This window comes from Rhineura floridana, chromosome 2, assembly GCF_030035675.1.
Source record: "Rhineura floridana isolate rRhiFlo1 chromosome 2, rRhiFlo1.hap2, whole genome shotgun sequence".
In the NCBI taxonomy this organism is placed as follows: Eukaryota; Metazoa; Chordata; class Lepidosauria; order Squamata; family Rhineuridae; genus Rhineura; species Rhineura floridana.
Window position 1 is genome coordinate 45276885 of NC_084481.1, and position 19428 is coordinate 45296312.

Here is a 19428-nt window from a genome sequence, read left to right on the forward strand (position 1 = left end):
GTTTTTTTTTTATCATTAATTTTTATTCAAATTTTCAAAGACAAGAAACAAAACAAAACAAAAACAACCAAACAATAAAATAAAATGTTGACTTCCGATTTGTCGCAGATCAGTTATAGGTCTACAATATATAACAATCCTATCTCTAAAATTATATTATAAAATCACTTTCCTCCAGTAGTTATCTTAATTAATCATCAAATCTCATAAACATTATTTTATTCTTTCCACAAAAAGTCCAAGAGAGGTTTCAATTCCTTGAGAGATATATCTTTCAATTTTTCTCCAAATAAACATATCGCTTAATCCATCTAATTCAAATCTGTTAGGCCCAATAATTTCAATAGCCATTCTTCCATTATCTATATTAATTCCATCTTCCATCTTCAATAATCCTGTTAAATCCAGTAATTTCAGTAGCCATTCTTCCGTTATCAGTATCCCATAATAATCTTGTTGTCATAGCCATAGTCCAAGTAAACATATCAATTAATCCATCTCGTCAAATCTGTTGTCCAATAATTTCCATAACCATTCTTCCATTATCAATATTAATTCCATCTTCCATCTTCAATAGTCCTGTTAAATCCAGTGGTTTCAGTATCCATTCATCCATTATCAGTATCCCATGATGATCTTGCTGTCATAGCCATAGTCATATAACAAGAGTCTGATGGGAATTTCCCCCATCACAAATATGTCCTTGCCATCAATTCTGAATATGTTGTTGAAATATTGTTGTAAAGTCACATCTCTGCTCTGGGTGCATCTCTGCTCTGTCACATATTTGTAATTAATTCCATAACTTTTTTCTATGTCAAGCCCCATCACATCATTCCAGTCAAGAATTCTGAATATGTTGCTGAAATATTGCTGCAAAGTCATATCTCTGTTCTTCTTTTTTACAAAATGCACTGGCTCATTTCTTAAGAGTTTCTCCACTGTCACATATCTGTAGCCAACTCCATAGATTTTTTCTATGTCAAGCTCCATCACATCATTCCAGTCCAGAAAATTATCCAAGACATTGATAACTTTACAACCAAAATCTTCATTAATTTCTTCAGAGACAACGTTGAATTCCAAACAGTAAACTTTATTTCTAACATCCATAAACTCCAAATCTTTTTCCAATTTCACATTTGTTCCAATCTCCAGGGCTTGTAGCTTCCCTATCCCATCCAACTCCTCTCTCACAAAATCCATTGTTTCTTTAAGCTCATTGCGTCATTTTGTTAAATTCAATTTTCATCTCCTGTCTACCCTGTCTCAGGGTTTGTTTCGTTATCTCAATCTCACCCATTATTTTCTGAAACATAATTTCTTCCATGGTCTCAATCACTTTCCTGGTTGTCTTTCTTAAAACCACAGAAACAAAAATTATTTCAGCCACAATTGGGTTAATGTTCCAGGCTTGCTTATATCAGTGTAGACAATACAGCCTGCCTTATCTCTATGTATTCAGGAATACAAAAACAAACTTAGTTCCCAACATCAAAACAATTAGTGGCGTCATGAATAAGCAGATTCGTCAAAATGAAATAGACCAAAAAAAAAAGTTTTTAATCCCCCCTCCTCGAAATAGAAATCCCTCTTCCATTGGTATCTTTAGAATGCACCTCCAGGACAGCTTTTTGCGATAAAAACAAAGATAAGCTTTTTCGATTTCTTTCCTCCTTAATTTCGTTAGTGAAAGAGAAAAGCCATAATCTCACCTAGAAGTTCTTCACAGCTGATTCATTGACAAATCTCTTTTTTGCTACACCAATTTAAACCAAGTAAAAAAAGAAAATAGAAAGAAGGATGCTTATCTGCCTGTTGAAGTCCGTTTTTCTTTAAAGAAAAGATAAACGTGTCGCTGTAATCAGCAAGAGCTTGATGAAAGTCCGTCCGGCATTGCAGTTTGAACCTTCTCTCATAAATAAATGAAATCCAGTCCTCCCCACAAAAACAGGCTTTATGGTTAATCTCTACGTTTCTCCCTGACCAGGAGAAAATCTTTATCAGTCAAAAAGAGCGTTGTGACTGATTTTAAAGCTGAAAAAGCTTCTTCTGAGACAAGAGCTCGTCTCAGAGGCAGCACAGGCAAAGCAACCCTTCCCGGAAGTCCCCCAGGTTAGGTAGTTTTTAATGACAGTTTTAAATGTGAGTACATCATGTTAAATGTTTTGTACGTTGTAGCCTTATCATTAAAAGAACTTCAGTAGTTTTTTTGCCATTAAATAGATTAACTTTAAAAGCATAATTTTGTGATGTATTTTCAAATAGTTGATGGGGTTTTAACCCCACACTGATCCCATTGACCTACTTGGTTAAATCCTATAGTCAACTCTTGGAAAATACTAGAGTTAATGTCCTGGAAACAAAAATGCAGAATCACAGCATGAAGTCCATTTAGAGGCATGTTATCTAAAACAAACAGTAAATTCCTCCTGTAAAATAAAAAGAAATTATATAGACACCAAAGGCTCCACCAGCACACATGCTGTTTGTTGATGTGTTGACTTGCCATATATTTTTATCAGGCTGTAGCAGGGTATTAATACGATTTACGATCCAACTGAAGAGTCGGCCATAAAGTGCCTTTGACATGGCATCTCGCACATCAGCTGCTTTGTCCACAGTGTTTGTTCGGATAATAGTCTCGCCTCGTGTCACAACACAATGTGAGGTAAGAGCTTCCTGAAGTTCTTCTGAGCCAATACTCAGCAGTGCAGCAGCTGAAAGAAGACAGACAGACATGTCATGAGACAGAAGCTGTTGGCCTTGGCAGCCATTTTGTATGAAACTGGATTTTCTTATGCATATTCTACTACAGCAGGGATGGGCAACCTGTGGACCTCTAGATGGACTCCAACTCCCATCAGCCCCAGCCAGCATGGCCAATGGTCAGGGATGATGGGGGTTATAGTCCAACATCATCTGAACGGCCATAGGTTTCCCATAGGCCTTTGAAGTACAAGACATAGACTTTAGCAAATATTTACCATGATCTAAGGCTTCAGCATTGGGCACTTCACTTTTATCGGTTTGGTGTTGTGAGGAAATGGCAGCAAATTCAATATTTCCTGTATTTAAGATCCCAGCCAGAATTCGATACACTGAGTGCACTTCCTGTAAACAACAGAAAGAGGAAGAACTCTAAGCATCAGCAGGCTTCAGACTCAACACTTTGGAGCCCACACACACTCCACAAACAAATGATCTGACTGTTGTGTTCTCTGAGAGCTGCACATGACCCATGGGCCGAAAGCATCATATGTTTTAGGCTGTACAGTTTCTATTAGATCCATTAAGCTTGTACACGGACTGCAATGTACACACCCAGGGACATTACAAGAGCTGGGGAGTGCAGACAAAAATATGGCACCACAATGCAGTATGACACAAACTCCTTGTTCTGTGAAATCCAGATCCTCTGCATTGCTTGCAATTTACCAGGCCCGCTTTTTCATAACTTTATTCCCACTCCTACCTCAAACTGAACTAGGATTGCCAACTTTGAGCATTGCTCAAGGCACAGCTAGGCTAGAAATACACATGGCAAAAACAGGTGGGCCAGAATCGTTCCAGGCGGATGACAGAAACAGTCTTTTGCCATTTGTGAGACATGGAAATCAACAGATTTTGGCAATTAAAGGATGAAGCCAACATGGAACCTGATGGGTTATGGGTGAAATCTGAGCTTGTTAGTTTCTGAGACCTCAGTAGTGGTTACCTGTTGGCTGATAAAATACCCAAGAATTCTTGACTTAACTCCCCCCCCCATAAGTAATATTGTGGCTTGTTGACCGCAGAACTAACAACATGATTCTCATCCCAGTCTGACCTCTTAGCTTCAGCTACCTAATTTTGCCTCTCTAGCTCTGAATTCATTATAATTTAGTGCAGCAAGAGAAGTGCAGCACTACCACTTCCTAATGTACTTGATCTATCAACTTAATTTTACTCTCTCCTTGATATGATAAGCTCCCTTCCTGATCAAGTGGAGAACAAAGGAGAATTTTAAAAGGCGAATATAGATTTGAGTAAATGGTATTAAGCTTCAGCCTGGCACCCACCACTGTAGGGAGGGACTCACATTGGTTTGCCAGCACAATATTGAAGAAATAGTTAACTTCCCCCTCGCCCCCAAGCACAAACATGTATTAAATTTGCTTCACAAAAATAAGAACCTGCTTTTTAAGCAAGACCATTATCTTTGTGGCAGCTGACTGAAAAGTTATCACTTACCTCATCAGTAAACCCTATGATCCTAAAGCAATGCTGAATTGCTTCAAATTGTGTTCCATAGGATTCTTTACTAATAATATCATGCATCACCCTTCCCGTGTCATTATCGATGTATCTAAATAAAAAGAGATAATTGAGATCCTCACATAATTCCTGAAAAGAAAGGTGCTGATGATGAAGCCTGCCTAGAAATCAAATCCAACTAACCCAGAAGTCCTTCTTGGTAAACCCACATGTGTGGGAACTCAGCGGATTGAATCAAGTGGTAGATTTGCACTAACAAAAAAAGCACTTCTACTTGTGCACAGCATGACACCCAGTTTTCACTGATCCCAATGATCAGCTGCAGACCTCTTACACCATATCTCATACTGTTCTGAGTGGCCTTCCAGACCTGAGTAGCAGCTTTGCCAGGGGGGGGGGGACAGCCAAAGTGAAGTGGGTAGGGGGTGACTGGTGGAAGTCTGGTGCTCATACTTGCATGAGCAGAAGTACTTTCCAAGTGCAAACCCACCATTCAATCCATCCCATTGAGAAAAAACCTACCTTTAACCAAATTAATATGGTATATATTGGAGGACATTACTTCAAGCCAGACTGCAATCTCCATAAATAAAGCAATTCCCTGAGTATTGTCACAATTAGCATGATAAATAGATCTAATCCGGGCTGGGTCTTTACAGCAACAAGGATCACACTGTGCACACAGTAACATAGTGCCAGTGCCTTACATTGAGTCAGGTCACTGGTTCATCTAGTTCAGTATCGTCCATATTTATATTGACTATCAGCTGCTCTACAGGGTTTCAGATGGGACATTTCCAGCCCTACCTAGAAATGCCAGGGATTCAGCCTGAGACCTTCTGCATGCAAAGCAGACACTCTACCATTGAGTTACAGCCCTTCTCAAAGGACCAAGAGAGGCAAGGTAACTTTTCAGTGGTTTTCACTGAAGGTAAATAGGCTACAAAGAGCAGTGGCGTCACTAGGGGGGTGCGGACTGCACCAGGTGACACCATCAGAGGGGGGTGACTCTCAGGTTTAATTTAAAAAAAATTAAGTTTCTAGGTGGTCCAGTTCTCGAGATATACAAAAAAACGTCAGCCGCCCCAAAGAGCACGTTGGGGAACAGGCAAAAGCTGATCACCCCTTCCCTCCCATCTCACAAAATTAGACAGGGGAAAGATTTGGCCACTAATAATGTTGCTGCTTTTCTTACTCCCATATATGTGAGTGGCTATAATTCACTCCAGCGGACAAAAGTAAAGCACTGCTTTTGAGATGAGTTGAAAACTTGTCTTCCTTTTCTGACACTAGGTGGCCCAGACCTCACTAGGGGATCATCATATCCCTCTGTGAAAACTGCCAGCAGTATATTTTCATCCCCACTCCGCCCATAGCAGTCAGCAAATTGCCCATCGTAGTTGTCCAAATAATTGCCCTGATGCTGTTATTTTGAAAGAGGGATTTATAGGCAATAAAATTAGACAGGATCTTAAAGTTAATGTAGAAAAAACAACAATTACTTGAAAGATGTCACACTGGAATAGCCAAATGCAAACTTTGTCCTTATATGCTAATTATCCAAATAATAATGTACAGATTTAAAACAATTCATCTGGGTTTATTTGCATAATGTTAACACGTACCATTAACTCTGTAATCAACCATTTTGAAAAAACAGGTGCAATTCAAGAAAGTGAAGAAAGACTTAGTTTTATTTTGGATTCGTGTAGTTAAAAGGGTGGGGGAACTTTTTAGGCTGGCAGGTCAGATCTTTATCTCTTCCACCTGCTGTTTGCCAGCTTTGACAGGTGGGGAGCACTACTCATCTGGCATCTGGCATCGTAATGATGTCAGGTGACTGACACCTGTCAAACTTTAAAGGAGGCCACTGTAGCAAGATCTCCTTTCAAGATGCACTCCAATCTGCAATGAAAGAGGCTCCCTTTAACTGTTAATCAGCTGATGGTTGATTAGAGGGACCCCCTTTGAAGTCTCTGCAGTGGGGGGGAAACTAAAGTATTTCCCCCTCTGCAGACAAAGCAGTTTGTGTTCGAAGGGCTGGGAAAACCACTTTGAATTCAAACTGCTTTCTTTTGGGGAAAAATGCTTCTTTTAAAAATGGACCTTTTTTTCTTTCTTTCCAGAGGAACTTGCAAAGCTCTTGTGTGGTGCTTCCCAAGTGCCCATGTTTGGCTCCTGGGAAATGCTGTGCAAGGGGCTCTGCAAGTAGCAACGTCAGAGGAATCCATCAAAAATGGACTATCCTTCCATCCAACCCCATTGTGGACTCTTGCTGTGAAAGCTACTTGCCTTTGTTTTGTACAACAAACTTTGTTTACATGCACACAATATGTAAAAAGATACATAAATTGTTTTACAGTGTATATTATTTACATATTCAATTATGTATTCAGGTGCCTCTTACCTTTGCTTGTGTCTGAAGTAGGGTTGCCAGGTTTATGGCCTGAGACTGATCCTGTATCTTTAGGAGAAGAGAAAGTCAGCCAAGTGCAGGTGTTCTTGCAACACTGTAATGAGAAAAACCACAAGGTGGAATTCTCCCTTCCCCCTGCACAACTTTTAAAGATACAGAAGACCTCTTGGAGGCAGGGCCCAGCAGCCAAGAGGTCTTCTGTATCTTTAAAAGTTATGCAGGGGGAAGGGAGAATTCCACCTTGTGGTTTTTCTCATTACAATGTTGCAAGAACACCTGCACTTGGCTGACTTTCTCTTCTCCTAAAGATACAGGATCAGTCTCAGGCCATGAACCTGGCAACCCTAGTCTGAAGTGTTGTTTGTTGCCAAAGACCGTGGATATGCCCTAAAACTCCAATCCTAACCATGTCTACTCAGAAATCAACACCACTGAATTCAGTGAGGCATACCCCCAAGCAAGGATTACAACCTTAATCTGCTTCCTGTTATGAATTTTAAAAAACAGTGGAAAGCATCTCTCATTATTGTTCTTTTCACATAGAAGTCCCTTCTTTTTGTTACCTGTGGATTTCATTTCTGCCCTTCAGTTAAAGTCTGGCCTTTGTCAAAGTGAGCAGAACTATCTGGATTTTAACATTGCCTTCCTTCCCCTCTTCCTCTCCTCCAAAGTTTTCTTAACATAACTAAACTGTCCTTCCCTGATGCCTGAGTGAGGGAAATGAGATAGGGTGACAAGTTTATAATGAACTGTGAAATCAAGGTAGCCACAGTGACTGTAACCTTAACCCCACTTACCTGAGAGTAAGCCCCATTGAATTCAACAGGTCTTACTTTGCAGCAGACATGGTTGAGTTTGCAGCCATGGATGGCTTTTTGATGGGCCAGTAGCCATTCACTTTGAAAGGGTAGAATCATAGAAGAGTTGGAAGGGGCCTATAAGGCCATCAAGTCCAACCCCCTGCTCAATGCAGGAATCCAAATCAAAGCATTCCTAACAGATGACTGTCCTGCTGCCTCTTGAATGCCTCCAGTGTCGGAGAGCCCACTACCTCTCTAGGTAATTGGTTCCATTGTCGTATGGCTCTAACGGTTAGGAAGTTTTTCCTGATGTCCAGTCGAAATCTGTCTTCCTGCAACTTGAGCCCATTATTCCGTGTCCTGCACGGTACACACAGGGAAGGTAATTGATTTGCAAATAGCTGTTGATGGCTGATATGCATGAGATTGTGTGCTATGTAATACATAATCCAGTAAAAAAAAAGGTTATTTCCTCATCAGCAAATGACAAAACAGAACAGAGACTTGTGTAAAATAAACCATTTGCAGTGGAACAGAATGAAAGTGCAAATTAATAGAGGAACAGATTGAGGAATGCTCACACATCTCTGTTTACAAGTCCTGTGCTCAGCACTTGGGAACCACTGAGCACAAAGTTTGCTGAGCGCTTTGTAAAGCGCTTCCCAAATGCCTGACAATCAGCTGGTTATCAAGCTCTTGGGAAGTGCTGTGCCAGGGGCTTTGCACTGCTAATTAGCAGTGCCTGCAAAGCTCCTTTCAACCAGGCCCCACCTTTACCTACTCTACACTTGACGTATATACAGTATATGCCCCACATCATGTGTGATGTGAGGTGTAGGGCAGGTGGATCTGGCTTGCTCAAAACGGTCTGGCAGATGAAATGGAGAAGCCTGGTGGGGTGTATTCTACTCTTGCCCATCCACTTTTACACTTGAGAGGACTGCAGAAGATCCTTAAGATTTGGCAAAGGGTTAAAGGAGATTCAGTTTAAAGCATCACACTGAAAGCAAGAGCTAATCAATAGCCAATTACAACAGGCATTAAAAACAAATTAGTAATAGTTACCTGGGAGGCTTTGTCTCAGGGAGTTTATATTCAAAGAGTTTCTTCTGATGATAAAGGCCAGCATATATATAATAAAATATATGGAAGTTTTTCTCCCCTCTGTTAAAGAAAAAAAATTACTGTACAGCCTATACAGTGACACCTTTAAACTTTGAATGCTTTGGGAAGAAAAGATTCACAGGAAGCAGGTTTATTTCATGTATGCAACAAGAAAATAGTCAATAATAAATATACACATATAAACAGCACCTTTATTGTGTATTAAAGGGGTCTATATTAAACATATATCTATTCTTGCAATAGTTCTTTCTCTGGTGAAAGCATTCCACAAAGGGGGGATCACCACTGAAAAAAACACTGAAAAAGGGGGTCCTTGAGGTATTGGGGTCTTGAGCCACACAAGGCTTTATAGATCAAAACCAGCACTTTGAATTGAACCTGGAAACTAATCAGTAGCCAGTGCAGTTTGGTCAGAATTGGTGTAATATGCTCAGACCTTCAGGTCCCAGTCAGCAATCTGGCCTCTGAATTCTGCACCAGCTATAGTTTCCAAGCCATTTTCAAATACAGTTCCAAGTATAACACAATGCAGTAGTCTAACCTAGAGGTTACCGAAGTGTAGACAACTAAAGTTAGGCTATCCCCGTCCAAATAGGATTACAGATGAGCCACCAGCTGAAACTGACGGAAGACACTGTGAGCCACTGAGGCCACTTGTGCTTCCAGCAACAGAAGCTGTGTTGCTCCTTAATGAGGAGTGCAACCTCTTCCAGAACAGGTTGAACCCCACCCACCTGGTCTGGGGAACTACCCACTAACAGTGCTTCAGTCTTATCTGGATTGAGCTTCAGTTCATTGGCTCTCATCCAGTCCATTACCAATGTCAGACATCACTCTAGCACAGCCTTTCCCAACTAGTGGGCCACCAGATGTTGTTGGACCACAACTCCCACCAGCCTCAGCCAGCATTGCCAATGGTCAGGAAAGATGGGAATTGTGGTCCAACAACATCTGGTGGCCCACTAGTTGGGAAACGCTGCTCTAGCACATCCACTGCCACACCTGCAGATGTATAGGAGAAATAGAGCAGCGTGCCATCAGCATATTGATGCCATCACATTCCAAATCTCTGGATGATCTCACTCAGTGGTTTCATATATATGTTAAACACAGCATGGAGGATAAGATCAACCCCTAAGGAAGCCTACATTGAAGACTCTATAGGGCCAAGCTGCATCCTCAAAGCCTGACTCTCTGGAGGCAGCCATCCAAGTAGCACCGAAACCACCACAAAGCAGTGCCACCTGTCCTACCTTGGACAGCCACTCTGAGGATACTATGGCTGATGGTATTGAAAGGCACTGAGAGATCAAGGAGAATCAAAGAAGAATGTCCCAGTGAACGGCAGGCAAGTCTATTGGTTTGTTTTTCTCCTGAGACAATCTCTAAAGAGCAAGAAGCCAGTTCAGGGGTGGGAAAATTCAGGCTCCACAGGAGCTGAATACAGCCCTCCAGACCTTTATATTCAGCATTCGGGACTTTCTCCAGGCCAACCTCCCACTCCCCAGGCCTTCTTTTGTGCTTCTCTCTTGAGTGCTTTTGCCTTGAACAGTGATAGTGCCTCTTGCTTGTCTGGATGAAGGACAGAGAGAGGTGTGTTTGTTTGTGTATAGAACCTCTGACTTTTGTATGATTGGTCACATCCATTGTTCTGCCCACTGTTGTCTCTGGTCCCACTTGCCAGTCTGGCCCATGAAAGGTTGCCTATGAAGGCAGGTGGGCCTCAGTTCCCCATACCTTCCATGGACCATCTGAATCCTTATGCAGAAAGAGAAGTGTAGGCTGAACATCTGGACTCTGGCTGAGAGCACTAGAAGAGTGGTCCAGAAGAGCCCAGTGTAGCACCATTGATAGGGCACCAAGTTTGTGCTTGCATAAACAAAGGATCAAATGCCTGGCTGGCAGTGAAGCTCTGTGGGTGATATTCAGTAAATTGATAACTTTCTGCTTAATCTACCGTATGCAAGTTATTGTTAGGGTAAAGTATTGCTTTCAGTTCCTTGGAGAAAAGGCAGGACATAAATCAATAAAGAGCACAAAAAGCTGTTTACCCTGAAGGAGGCTGTGGCTCATAGAAACCTCTCTAATTCTGTGAACACTTGTCTGGTTGTCCTGTTCCAGTGGAGGCTTCTGGGTCTTACATTTTACCGTCACAGACATTTTCTGCACGAATGTTGCAATGGATTAGCAGCTTTACAAAAAACACCACCAATTGCAGAATTCATAGCATCATAATCTTATGATGGTATAATAGAAACTGCATTGAAAATAGTGGGAGGGGGGGTTCTGTTGAGGTAAATTTATTTTTAGGTAGAAAAAGAATTATTATAAGTGAAATATTCCAATTTATACCTACACAGCTTGTTTTATAACTCTGGATTTTTCTAGCAGATATTCAGAAATTTTTGCTCCCATTACAGCTCCTGTTGGCGTAAACATCATTTCCAGGTATTTTCCAAAACGACTGGAGTTGTCATTGATTGCAGTGCAGGCATTTCCAAAGGCTTCAACCAGAGGGTTCACTTGGAGAATCTTCTCCCGCAGAGCACGATTGCTAGCCTTCACAGACAGAACAGGTCGCAATTAACTTGTCAGTAAAATGTGTGCTTCACAATTAGTTTGTTTTAAAAGTTTATATCCTGCCTTTCAATGTAATAATTTCTGAGACGGCAAACAGCAAAATAATGTGAGATATTAGACAGGCACCACTTTTGTTGTCTTTGGTACCTACTGAAGACCTTCCTCTTTCAACAACCCTTTTAAGTAAGATACGTTATCCCAGTCTGCATTTTGTATTGTAATTATTTAAGATGTTTTTAAAGATGTCAATAAAAAACTAAAGCAACAATAGGAAGAGGTCAACAATAAAGCCATCTGTAACAAACTAACATTAAAATAGTAAAAGTAACATTAAAAAAATATCCATTGAACACTTTGGAGAAAAACAGCACAATCCTCCGCATGTCTTAGAAGTAAGGCCTAGTGAGTTCAGTGGGACATGCTCCCTGGTTAATGCATATTATGACTGCAGCCTAAAATAGTCTTCAAATTACATCTAAAAACTAATAAAGTAAATAGGCACCACCAATAAGAAGACCCTATGTCCAGTGCCACAACCAACCTAACCTCTGACGGTGGGAGTGCTCAGAACAACTATGATGAAAATCTTAATGTTGGCCTGAAGGGGAAGCCTGGAGGACAACATCTGGAGATGTTCTTGGCCTCCAGCTCCCATCAGCCCCAGCCAGCATGGCCAATAGGCAGGGACAATGGGGGATGTCATCTAAGAACATCTGGAGGGCCATAGCTTCCCCATCCCTGTCTTAATGGATGGGCAGATTCATATGGAGCAAGTCGTCTTTCACATACCCTGTTCCAATGCCACATAAGACTTTATAGGACAAAACCATCTTCTAGTATTGTGCCCAGTAACTAAGTGACATTTTTTAACACTGGCAAGATACATTCTGAACAGCCAGTTCTGCAAACTAGTTGATGTCTTGATAAGGGTTCTAATCCCCAAAACATTACTACAATAGTTTCACTCATGGAGGTGAGATATGGCTTAGGGGTAGAGCATGTGCCTTGCATTCATGAGGCCCCAGGTTCAATCCTTGACATCTGAAGTTAAAAAGATCTCAGGAAAGATCTCTATGCCTGAGATCCTGAAGAGCCACAGCCAGGAAAAGTAGACAATAGCATCTACTGAATAAATGCACTAGGATGATTCTGTGCAAATAAAGCAGGAGCTCAGATGCTTTAAAAGGCTTTATAATAGTGGCAGACAGTGTAGATATAATGAGAAATGTGCTTCTCCTTTGTAGCCATCTTGCCTGACATCTCTCACTTCCAAGTGGAAAATATTTAAAAGGATTGTTGGAAAGGAGCTGCAGGAGAGAGAGAGCTTCCCTTCTGTATTCCCCCGGATGGCTATATTTTCTTCTCTCCCCCTAATGTTTCTTTGTTCCAGTGGGAGCAGTGGGAGGCAGTGAGGGAGAAATGGCTGGATTAATAGTGCAGAAAGAGAAGATGGAGCTGGTGGAAGAGTGGGAAGGGGACATGTTGCATTTCTGCACTGAACATAATGCAACATCAAGGCTTTTCTATTCCCCAGTAGTCAGTTTACATGACTATAAAATATGGTGCTGTGGACAGCAGGGATGCTCCATCGATGTTCTCTGAGGGGAGACTCAATACTAGAATTTCTTCCACTCTCACCTACCTTTCAAAGGTAGGGAAGAGAGAAATGCTGGTGATACAGCATTGGGGTTTATTTACTTAATTAATTTGAAGTGCCCCAGAGGCAGAGAAAGTATACATTAGGCGCAATGTCTCTTTACACTAAATGTATATGGTACAAGATGCTTGCACATAGTTTTTGCACAGCATTTCAAATAATCCCAAGATACACCCCTCAGGTTGCCTGCTGCTTTGTGGGCAGCCCTATAACTATTGTTTTTCCCAGCTAGCCAACCGCCATGGCGGCTTTTACAATCAGGCCAGATCTATAAGCAGAAATGCAAGAAAGAAACAGTGGCTGTGTTCGCACTGAATGCTGAACTATGGCTAAGCATTAAAAGGACAGTCCATGAGAGCATTGGGACTGCACACTCCCCTCCTCCTCCTCCCCCAGCCTAGCTGTGAGGAGTTTGGAAGCTTATACTTTCGTTTTTGACTAATCGCTTCACAGCACCATGTCACACCAAAGCCCTGGGCAAACTGCAGTTGGTGTTAACTATGAGCTACTAAAATGAGTCAACTTCAAACTGTGGTTGAGGCATAATGCTAAACTGTGGTTAACTGAAAACAGAAGCAGACTTTTCCAGTCTTCTCCTTGCAGCCACACTAGAGGAGGAGATGGGGCAGGGAGGATTTAGCACTGTGTGCAAACACAGCTGATGCGTTACACTGTTGTCGGACATTTATGCTACATGGCAGTCAACAGATACCTTTCCCAAGAAAGTCAAATGCTGCACAATGAGGTGGGCACTTTCAGTCTTCCCAGCACCGCTTTCTCCGCTGATGATAATGCACTGACACACAAAACAGAGATGAATATGCATAGCTTACAAATCAAGTGGATATTCTTCATAGAGATGCACCTTAATAGACCATTAAGACAACAAAACATCTTAAATCTGACTGCCTTTGTAAAGGTCAACAAATCACACACACCTTTGTTGATATAAAAACATTGCTTAAGCAAGAAGCTTTCATATTGTGAATATTATTTACAATAATATTCATGGGTTAAATAACAATAAAATCAGTGGGAACAACCAGAAGTATAGCCAGTTTTAAAATGTATAAGATACAAAATATATCTGTCTCCACATCCTATACAGCATCATATTACCCAACCAACATAAATGTAATCAATGTGGGGTTAATATGTGCAATATCAGGATTGGGAACATTAGAAGGATGATGAGCTACCACTCTCTCTCAACATAACTGCATGGTCTTTCTGTATTTCAATCTAGTATAGCCTTCCCTAAGCTGGTGCCATCTCATGCTTAGCCCTACAACTTTCATCATCCATGACCATTGGCATTGCTGGCTGGACCTGATGGGATTTGTAGTTCAAAACATCTGGAGGGCAAAAGGTTGGGGCAGGCTTGTCTAGAGAAGCCCCTTGACTTTTTCTGTAAAATGTACCCCTAGAGGTGCTTTGTAATCTTCACTGAAATCTTTCAAGATCTACATCTGGCCATTCCAGGCAGGCATGTAGTTATCCAGTGTCTCAAGGGTTCTTAGATCCCTTAATTTTTGGGAGCCGTGTTCCAGAAGGGCCCCTATGTCTTCAGCATCCTATGAGCCAATCAGTATGAAAGGAGAGTGTGTTAGCCACTGAGAAGAGTCTTCCACCATGCTCCTGTGTCCTTTCCTGCTGATTGGAGACAATCAGAGTGAAAGGACGTGAGTCAGCCACTGAGAAGAGTAGCTAACATTCTCCCCTTTCATGCTGATTGGCTCTTAGGGAGCTCTGTTGTTGTGGGAGAAGGCGTTAACAAGGATCTCATTCTCAACCCCGCAGCAAAAAAGAAAGGATGGAAGGGGGCATTCTTGAAGGGATCCTGCACTTCTGAATTTGCCACTACATTACTGATTCCAGGTCAAGAAGTGGCATGCAGGTGAGCCAAACAAACATGATACTCTGTTGCCGGTCATCCCATTCAAATGAATGGCACCTAATTGATAAGGATTAAGGGTTGCTGTGTGAAGATACTGGAGTCAACAGCACTGGGATCAGATTGCCCCTGGCTGCCCTGGAATCAGCCTTTGTTAGATAGCTGCTGTGGAGTACCATATTAATACAGCTTATCCCCTCTGCTGGCTTTTGAGTTGCAACTTCAGCCAAGTGGCCCTGGGTCAAGGGGAGATAGCTTCCATTAGATACATGAAAGTTTAAGGATCAAACCGGATAATATATGAAACCTATAGCTGCTGCTGTAAATAGCAGGTATGCATTTAGCTTACCTGTCTCCATCTGAAATACCCATTAGCACTTACCCACTGACATCATGAGACCCTTCTGGCAGTAGCCACTGATGTGGCATGAAGACTGGGACATTTGTTTATTTGTTCATTTCATTTATATCTCGCTTTTCCTCCAAGGTGTTTAATATAGTATGCATGGTTCTTTTCCTCACAACAAGCTGTCAGGTAGGTTAGGCTGAGAGACTGCCCTGAATGAACTTTGTGGCCGAGAAGGGATTTCACCTCAGGCCTCCTAGTCTGACACTCTAACCCAGGGGAAGACAACGTGATGCCCTTCTGTTGTTCTTGCATTGCAATTCCCATCAACCCTAGTCCAAGAACATCTGGATGGCACCACGTTGGCTACTCCTGCTTTAGCCATTGCACCACACAACATGTGATGTTATGCTGCTCTTTCATACTTTGGTGTTTTTATGGTTTTTTAATTGTGACTTTTTTGAAATTTTAAACTTTTTGTAAGAAGTCATGGGAACCTGTAGAAGAGTGCAATATAAACCAAATAAGTAAGTTCTACTTGGTATTATGGTAGGTGGGTGGAGGATGGGTGTATGGTTGTTGTCTTTGGCAGCAGCCGTATATTTACTGTATCATCTCATTTGGCCCTCCCGGAGGGTCTTGGAAGAACAGCCATCATTGCCATTCTTTGGCTGTGCTGCTTTTGAAAACATTGAGCCCATCTGCACCATACATGTAAAGCAGTATTATAACACTTTAAGCAGTCATGGCTTCCCCCCAAAGAAACCTGGGAACCGTAGCTTGTTAAGGGTGATGAGAGCTGATAGGAGACTCATATTCCCCTCTCAGAGCTACCATTTCCACAGCTCCCTGGGAAGAGGAATTTATTGTTAAATTACTCTGAGCATTGTAGCTCTGTGAGTGGAATAGGGGTCTCCTAACAACTGTCGGCACCCTTAACAAACTATAGTTCCTAGGATTCTTTGGGGGAATCCATGACTGTTTAAAGTGCTATGATACTGCTTTAAATGTAATGTGCAGGTGTGGCCTTGGTCCTACTAAATAATCACCATGACTAATACATTCTGGAATCCTCATATACCACCTACTGGGTTTCAAACTGGGCTCACTATTTCTAAAACACCATATCCCTGTATTTATTTTCTGGGGTTTCTTTAAAATGTATATTGAAAAATATACTGACTCAGGATTACTGTACAATCATGCGGCAAACCATGCCAGGGAGGAAACTACAAATTAAAAGTACTGCCTTTTGTTACAGCCAGCAATCATCTCTATGTGCCATAGTTCATGTGAAAAAGTTGTGCAAGATTGCAATATTTGGAATATAAAGACTCCTCTTTTGGCAGCACTCAATTCCATTTTCATTAAAATCATTGCCATATAATTGAATTTGTGTACTCATTACAGTTATATTAGAAGTATCCCAATTGTGTTTTTATCAAAAATGAGTGATCACAGAGTTAATGTCTCTTATTTTCTTTGACTTACAGCCACAGAGTCTGGCACTTCCTAGTCTTGTCCCCAGTTCCAGCAATGAACACCTGACCTAAAAGCAGACATAAATTGCTTCCCTTGATAGCATGAACATCAATTACTACATGCCCTGGTGATTGAAATCCTCAGCCAGAATAGGGGCCTGTCTACAACACAGACTTAAACTGGGTTAATTAATTAGTCATTCCCTTTCCCTAAAGAACTCTGGAAACTGTAGCTTTTTTCATCCACCTCAGTCAGCCCCTCTGTTCCAGCCCAGCATCAGTCCAACCTCACTTGTCCCATGTGTTATACCTTCTTGTTACAATAAATGTAACAGCAAATTACATCTCTCTATCTCTATCCATCTATTTACCTCTTACAAGCTGTGGCAGAGATGGGGGCATTCACTAGTGCACTGCAAGTGCAGGGGCAGCAGCAGTGACTTATCTCTCACTGCTACACTGCACTAGCCCTTGTTCAATATTACTAGCTTCAAAAACTGTAAGTGTGATGGAGTGATGATGTGGAATATTGGATGTTTTGATGGAAAAAGCTTGTGTGTTCCATTTTTCTAATTACAGCTGCTTCTCCTTGTTTCATACAAGTAAACTGAGTGGTTAAATTTACTAGACCAGATGGCAATTGATGTAGTCAATTTCACTTAAAAGGAACAGTAAGCCTTTTCTCTTTCTCTTGAAAGGGCTATAGTATGCTTATATGGATAATATTTAAGATTCTGAATGATTCCAGGTGTGGAGAAGGGAGTGGTGTAAAGAAGGGAGTGATCTTCATTGCATAGCTACACCAAAACGTTGCATTCATATATTGCATGTGCACATGGTTGCACTGCTGGGAGTTAGTTTTGGTTTTACTCAGTACTGTTTGAAGGACATCAAGAATCTGCAGAAACAGTTTGAACAAAGAGTATAGTAAGTCAGGAAAAAATGAGCTTGTATACTGTAAGCACTGCCAGCTCTTTCACTCTCTGAAAACTATTGTCTTTCATTGGCGATCGCTCGTGGCCAAGTAAGATTGTCTTCCAAGATAAGGTCTTTAATGGTGGGTCCGTAAGTGACTGTGGAGGCCAATTCTGGATCCACACGGCCTCCCACAGTGAGGACATAAGTTTCCAGATGAAAGATAGTCGCAATAAGGATTTGTTTGACGTGCCTTCCGCTTAGCTCATTTGTCCCATTTGCCCTGTATTCATGCTTCTTCAAAGTCCACAAAACCTTTGATAATAGCCGACCTCCATTTGGGATGTTCATGGGCCAAGACTTCCCAGTTGTCGATGTTCATGTTACATTTTTTTAGATTTGCTTTAAGAACTTCTTTAAACCTCTTTTGCTGTCCACCAATGTTCCATTTTCCATCCTTAAGTTGGGAGTAAAGTAGCTGCTTTGGAAGATGGTAATTAGGCATTCGAACAACATGGCTGGTCCAGCGAAGTTGATGTTGAAGGATCATTGTTTCGACACTGGTAGTCTTTGCTTCTTCTAAAACTCTAACATTAGTCTGTCTTCCCAAGTAATTTGCAGAATTTTCCGGAGGCAGCATTGGTGGAATCTTTCAAGAAGTTGGGAGTGGCTACAGTAAGGTCGGTAGTACAATGGCTTTGTAAATAAGCATTTTGGTCTCCCTGCAAATATCCCAATCCTCGAACACTCTATGCTTCATTTGGGAGAATGCAGCACTCGCAGAGCTCAGACGATGTTGAATTTCAGCATTGATGTCAGCTTTTACAGAGAGATGGCTGCCAAGATAGGGAAAGTGATCAACGTTCTCCAGCGTCACACCATTAAGCTGGATCGATGGTGCTACAGAGGGACTAGTTCGCGCCTGTTGATGAAGCACTTTGTTTTTTTTAATATTAAGTGAGAGGCCAAGCTTTCCATATGCTTCTGCAAAGACATTTAGGATAGTTTGAAGATCTTTCTCTGAATGTGCAGAGACTACATTATCATCGGCATATTGAAGTTCTACGACAGAGGTTGACATTACCTTACTTTTTGCTTTCAGCCTACTGAGATTAAAAAGCTTTCCATCTGTTCGATATATGATTTCCACACCAGTAGGAAATTTCCCCTCAATAAGGTGTAGAATCATAGCAATGAAGACAGCAAATAAGGTCGGAGCAATGACGCATCCCTGTTTTACGCCTGATCCAACTCTGAATGGATCGCTCTGAAAGCCATTGTTGTCCAAAATTGTTGCTGTCATGTTGTCATGAAGGAGTCGCAAAATATTCACAAATTTATCAGGGCATCCAGTTTTCAGAAGGATGGTCCAGAGAGCGGTTCGATTCACAGTGTCAAAGGCCTTAGTCAGATCAATAAACGCCATATATAAAGGTAGATTCTGCTCCTGACATTTTTCTTTAAGCTGTCATGCAGTGAAGATCATGTCCACTGTCCCCCTGGAAGGGCGGAAACCATTTTGAGATTCGGGGAGGACATCCTCTGAGATCAGCAGGAGGCAATTTGCGAGGATCCTTGCAAGGAAATTGTTGTGTCACAGGTGACTCTTCCTTTGCATATTTTGCCACATGAAGCAGGCTCTTCTTATGTTCTTATGTTCTTATGTTCTTATATGCATCAAAACAGTGAATAAGTTGTGGAAGTGAAAGGGAAAAAAGAATCTAGAACAATTGCCTACTTTTATCAGCTATCCCACTGCCTCTTAAACATGTGTCTGCAGTGTTTTTAAGGCTGTTCCACACATTGCACTGCAGTGAATGCAGATTTGCCAGTGAGTCAGTAACAGACAGCATAGTGGGCCAGAGGTGCTTAGCTTACCTCCTGGCAGGTGAGTTGCTGCTGCTTACCAGGAGGGGCAAATCCACTGCTCCTTCTGGTACATGTGCACTGCACTACC

At 41.6% G+C, this 19428-nt stretch overlaps 1 protein-coding gene across 1 annotated transcript in view; it reads right to left on the bottom strand.

Moving 5' to 3' along the window:
• MYO3B (myosin IIIB) overlaps positions 1-19428 on the bottom strand; it is a 357902-nt gene that overhangs the window by 195871 nt on the left and 142603 nt on the right. The window contains exons 12-17 of the mRNA XM_061608529.1: positions 13548-13631; positions 10955-11157; positions 8539-8637; positions 4234-4348; positions 2988-3114; positions 2510-2720 (exon numbers count right to left, since the gene is read on the bottom strand). Of these exons, the coding sequence (XP_061464513.1) occupies positions 2510-2720; positions 2988-3114; positions 4234-4348; positions 8539-8637; positions 10955-11157; positions 13548-13631 (839 nt within the window). The remainder of the gene's footprint in view (positions 1-2509; positions 2721-2987; positions 3115-4233; positions 4349-8538; positions 8638-10954; positions 11158-13547; positions 13632-19428) is intronic.